This window comes from Carassius carassius, chromosome 11 (assembly GCF_963082965.1).
Source record: "Carassius carassius chromosome 11, fCarCar2.1, whole genome shotgun sequence".
Taxonomy (NCBI): Eukaryota; Metazoa; Chordata; class Actinopteri; order Cypriniformes; family Cyprinidae; genus Carassius; species Carassius carassius.
The window spans coordinates 29,168,492-29,174,491 of record NC_081765.1 but is presented as its reverse complement, the minus strand read 5'-3'; the positions used below and the strand labels follow the sequence as shown (position 1 = coordinate 29,174,491).

At 35.4% G+C, this 6,000-nt stretch overlaps 1 protein-coding gene across 1 annotated transcript in view; it reads left to right on the top strand.

The window, feature by feature from the left end:
* Positions 1–5,550: 5,550 nt before the first annotated feature.
* Positions 5,551–6,000, top strand: part of LOC132153158 (dual specificity calcium/calmodulin-dependent 3',5'-cyclic nucleotide phosphodiesterase 1A-like) — a 72,407-nt gene continuing 71,957 nt past the window's right edge. Inside the window, exon 1 of the mRNA XM_059562464.1 lies at positions 5,551–5,889. Within this exon, the coding sequence (XP_059418447.1) occupies positions 5,792–5,889 (98 nt within the window). The 5' untranslated portion in view covers positions 5,551–5,791. The remainder of the gene's footprint in view (positions 5,890–6,000) is intronic.

Here is a 6,000-nt window from a genome sequence, read left to right as displayed (position 1 = left end):
GAAAAAGAAGGGCCAACACTGCAAATACTGACTCTTTGCATAAATGTCATGTAATTGTCGATAAAAGCCTTTGAAACGTATGAAGTGCTTGTAATTATATTTCAGTACATCACAGAAACAACTGAAACAAAGATCTAAAAGCAGTTTAGCAGCAAACTTTTTGAAAACTAATATTTATGTAATTCTCAAAACCTTTGGCTACGACTGTATAATCCAAAATAACACTTCCTCCAGTGAAAAAGTCCATGCCCCATTGTCCTGTGACATTGAAATCCACTGACATATTTGTTTGATACTGTTTTTGAATGTTTTTCACTTCTAAACAGTTCATAGCCTGTGCATATTTCTCTCCTGATTCAGACGAGATGATCTTTTCACTGGTGAATGCAATATTATGGTATGTTAGCTGGAAGAAACAGTTTGAAGTTAAAACATCTTTAATGATGGACTTGTTTTTTTTTTTACAAACATTCAGCTTTTTACATCACAAGACAATAGTTGATGGACTGGAGTGGTGTGGATTACTTGTGGATTATTATGATGTTTTAATCAGCTGTTTGGGCTCTTATTCTGACGGCACCCATTCACTGCAGAGGATCCATTGGTGAGCAAGTGATGCAATGCTGAATTTCTCCAAATCTTTTCCGATGAATAAACAAATTCATCTACATCTTGGATGACCTGAAGGTAAGGAAATTCTCAGTAACTTTTTATTTTTGGGTGACCTATTCCTTTAAATATTTCACACATGTGGGTGCGATCATGTATTGCTTAATAAACAAACATCCTGTCTAAACGGAATGATGACATCTTTAGAGATCATCAGTTCAGTTAAATGTACTGTACGCTATATTCATTAACTGTTCCCCTCTGGTTTTCTTGCTGTAATGGCCTGTGTATTGGTTGAAATGAAATGACCTTTCTGTTAGATGTAATTAAAACTGAATGCTCTGTAATGTTTTACAGGCCAGGAAAGAGGACTTACACACCACACATGATGGATCCATAAATATCCTCAGATCTTTACAGACCTAGGGACAAACCTTTTGTAATGTAAACCATGACAATTTATAAAATGCATGAACCTATATATTTATTAACTGAGCAGTTAGGAAGGTCATGGATATAATTGACACTTTGCTAAGCTCCGCCCCCTGGGTTACTGTGGCAGAACACTCCACCGGAATGAAGTAGAGATTTTCAGATGCGCTATATTAGAATTATTTATATAATTATATTTATTTATATTATTATAATATTTAAAATGAGCTTTTAACTCTATATTTTTCGTTTTCATTTTAGATTAATTTTTTTAATGTACTTTTGTCATTTTTTGTAGTTCTATTTTGTTTTAGTACTATTTTGTTTATTTTTGTTTATTTATATTTAATTCCAGCTTTATTATCAGAAATTTTAGTTTTAGTTAACACTGATTTTAAGTAAAATGTGCTGTAAAATTGAATTGAAACTGCAGTGGAAAATCAGAAGTTGCGTTTCAAAGGGTAATTTGGCAGGTCTTTTTTTTTGTTTGTTTTTGATTTTTTATCTGTGGCCCAGTGGGTAAAAAAAAACAAGGAATTGTTCTCACATGGATGTGGGTTTGAATCTGGCCATATGGCATTCTTACACCAAGCTTACTTTGCTTTCCTGTCATATTTAATAAAACTGATAATTAAAATGAATGATAAAATAAATAAAAACAGTATTTTCAGTCCAGGAAAGTGTCATTCAGTGTTCACATCTTTCAAAGACTACATTCATGTGCTACGTTTTCTTTGTCACATGTATAAAACCTCCAATGCATTTTCAGTTTTAAGCTGTCATAAGTAAGTAAAAGCCAAGCTTGTCAGGAGTTATTTGAATTAAACAATAGCCGCCCATGTATTTAAAATGTCAAATGTATTATGCAGCATATGTCATGCTGTCTGGGTGTGGGGATAAATATCGTCTAAGCTTTTGGCTTTTAAAATTCCATTTAATTAAGAGGACAACCAAAAGGAAACTCACTCACCCCACTCACACATTATAACAATCACCTGCTTGATGATGATTGCTCTCTGACGTCAAAGCTGCACGTCCATCTCTGGACTGAGAGCTGTCAAGATTCAAATCAAATGTTTGTAAATGACAAATCAGGCTCATTGGGTGAATATGGGTGAATTACAACATCTCCAGGTCTCATTTCATCCAAAAATTAATTTATTTTTATTTTTATTTTTTTATTTATTATTTATTAACCCAATATTATTTATTATTTATGAACCCAATCGAGATGGTTTAGGGGTGAGCTGGACCGCAGACAGAAGGCAAAAGGGCCAACAAGTGCTAAGCATCTCTCGGGGAACTCCTTCAAGACTGTTGGAAGACCATTTCAGGTGACTACCTCTTGAAGCTCATCAAGAGAATGCCAAGAGTGTGCAAAGCAGTAATCAAAGCAAAAGGTGGCTACTTTGAAGAACCTAGAATATGACATATTTTCAGTTGTTTCACACTTTTTTGTTATGTATATAATTCCATATATAATTCCACATGTGTTAATTTATAGTTTTGATGCCTTCAGTGTGAATCTACAATTTTCATAGTCATGAAAATAAAGAAAACTCTTTGAATGAGAAGGTGTGTCCAAACTTTTGGTCTGTACTGTATATATATATATATATATATATATATATATATATATATATATATATATATATATATATATATATATATATATATATATATAGACAATTTAAATAAAAATGACACAAAATTCACAACAATGTTACTAATACTTTAAAATTAAAATTAAAACAAATATAAACATAAAAAATTCATATTATATAAAAAAATTATATTATAATTATTTTTTAATGTTCATATAATTTTAAAAACTATAATATTAACTCAATACTAAAACAAAACTGGTAGGTACATTAACATATTTCTTGATATTTTAATGACAAATTAAATACATTTTTCCATAAAATTGTTATTAATGTAATGGATCTAGATATCTACTTTTGAGTTCAGTGTTTAGAATTTCCATTATTATCAATGGTGAATCTCATTTGATTCTTTTTACTGTAATACAATGATTTTTATTTGTTTAAATTGTCATTAATAAACTATTAAGGCAAAAATTATAACAAATGCTACCATGATGTATAACTTTAAAGCTTTATGATTTAAATAATATAATACAGTATATACCCCAAAATCTATTTTCTCTACACATAAACACTTCATTTTTTTGTTTATTTTGATCTTGAGGTAAAATATGAGTTGGACAGTTATTTTTTGAGATTCACCCCATTATTCTGGAGACTGGGGCTTGTCATTGTATAAAAGTAAAGGTTAACACTGCAACTATTAACACACTTGAGTGATGGCTGTTTGCATGCATGAACACGTGACCTGCCGTATCCACCCCCATCAGATGTGTGGTTCTGCTACAGAATAAAGCCCTGAATGAAAGAGTGATGTTCCTTCTTAGGCAGTAAGATCATGCTACCTCTTAAGATGCCTTTCGTTGGCCAAATTATAAGGCAGCATCACATGTGTCTTTTGCTACTTGTTCAGCAGAAATAAATAAATAAAATGTAAAATATAAATGTAATAAAATAATTAAAATAAACTTTTATTTAGCTTTCCTTCATTTCATTTATATTATTAACAAAATTTCTACTTGTTTTTTAAAGTTCTAATAAAATTGATATTTTATTTCAGCTTTTCAGTTAGCTCAATAATTATTATTTTTTTTAAATGTTCGTTTTAGTTAACAACAACAAAATGGATTCAATACTAAAAAGACCATTTTACAAAATACATTGCAACAAGCTTGGTGATAAAAACATCAAAGTCGGCGGCCAAAATGAGAAAAATCTAGCACTAACTCTTGAATTAAAACAGTAAAGTCTACCATGTGCTCTCTCTGCATAAGAAGCAATGTTAATTTAACATATATTTAGAGTGTTCCAAATCAATCACTTACAATCACTTCACTTTCAATCACTTCATTTCAGTTAGCACGCTGCCTTAAAAGGCAGTAGACAGCAATGCAGCTCACTAAGTGTTGGAGCAGAGCCATTGTGTTTGGTTAATGGAGTTCTGTGCACTGTCTAACCATTGACACTTCTCTGACTTAACGAATTACAATGGTCCAACACATCAGGATGTCCTGGAAGTGTACGTCACAACAAGAACCTCTTAGCTGATTGTACTGTATGTGTCTAGATTGTATCTTAATCTTTACTGATCGTTCACTAGCTGTCGAGCACAAAAGCTTCCCTGATGTGTTGAATCAACCTGCATCTTCTTACTCTTGTCCTACTTGCACTTTTGAGTTGATAATCACCATCATCACAGGGACAATCATACGGGATAAGTGGACCTGATAACCCAACACATTTGTTGTTGCTGCTCTTTTCTATCTTGGATTGTCTGTCTGTGAGTCTGTCTCTCAGATAGACCTTCAATGATTATGAATAATGTTTTATTTACACACACAGTTTCCCATTTTATGCATTTCCATTTATCAAAACTGTTTTAGATGAAACAAAGGTCTAAATCAACCTTCCAACACTAGTCAATCTTATCTCATTAAACGGAAAATAAGTCGAGAGGCTATTTTTCCACTTAATGCAATTATTACGAATCATGGTTATCTTATTACAGAAAATGGCATGGCAACTGCCTGAACCACCTTTATGTGATATAAAAAAAGGATTTACAGTCATCAGGGGCTCAGAATATTCTCATTTCATAGGCAATATGTGATTAATGTTAATGAATGAAAATCAGCCATGGCTGCAAAAGCACTGAAAAAAATCCCACAATTCCCTTCTTATTTACAGAAACGATATATAGGGGTGCTGCTATGCTCCTCTATGACTGCTCTGAAACCTTTCACGGCCTCTCTGAGTGTGTTTCTGCCTAAATAACCCTTTTGTGCTTCAGAAACAATCATGCAATTTTTATCAGCACGCATTCTTGCAGCTGCGCTGGAATGAGGGTGATTCGAGCATGTTTAAACTAGGCTGCCATGTGCGAGATGAGCACGGGATGATAGCGTGCAGGTTCATGTCATTAAAACGCTAACTCGGGACCAGGAGATGCCACTGGGGGAGCTTATTGCTCAGTTCTGTCGCGGTAAAATACGAGGGCTTCCCGATGGCTTTTTCTGAGGAACGACGTGTTGGTGAATCTTGGCGGGATGATGATGCTGGAGAGGATGCGAGGAGAAGACTCTCTCTCCTTTTCCCTCTGCGTTTGTGCAGAAGAGGAGGGGAAACCTGACTGCGCCGTTCCGTCTCCAGCCAACGGATTCCATCTGAGGGGCGACACAGGTGCCTGATTCTGTAGTTAAGGTGTGTGCGTGTTTGTATAAATGCATGAGATTAGAGATGTCAAGAGGAGGCAGCGCAGCCTCCATCATAAACTGACTGAGAGGCTGAAAACAACAGAGCAACATTTTCATATAGATACTTATCAGACACAGAGCTGCTTTTCTGGTCAGTGGGAGAGCACGAGAGAGAGAGAGAGAGAGAGAGAGAGACATTTGTGTGACGTGTGTGTGTGTGTGACAGCGTTCCCTCAGTGCGCAGTATAGAGACAGGTCTGTGCGCTGACACTCACTCAAACCGGCTGATGCGCTCTGGAGCTGCGAGCAGGATCCTCTGGGAGACGTGTGTCACTCGAACTGCCGGAGATGCTTTGTAGACCCGGATCTCTGCGCTACACGTGTTGAATCGCAAACCTGCGTATCCATTTGCATCTTAGAACACTACACGCTCGTGCATTCGTGTAAACCATGGATTCTCTGGCCAACGACACGGGCGGACTGGATAACTCCTTGAAGTACTCTAAGTGTGACCAGACGGAGAAGATGTGGATTAGGCTGAAAGGAATGTAAGTGCTTCTTGTTTCATACTCTTTCATCAGCACTCGGTTTGATTCCTGCACGGCAGAGCGGTGTGGTTGTGTTCACTGTACCCTGTGATTCTTGGAGTGGGTGAATCT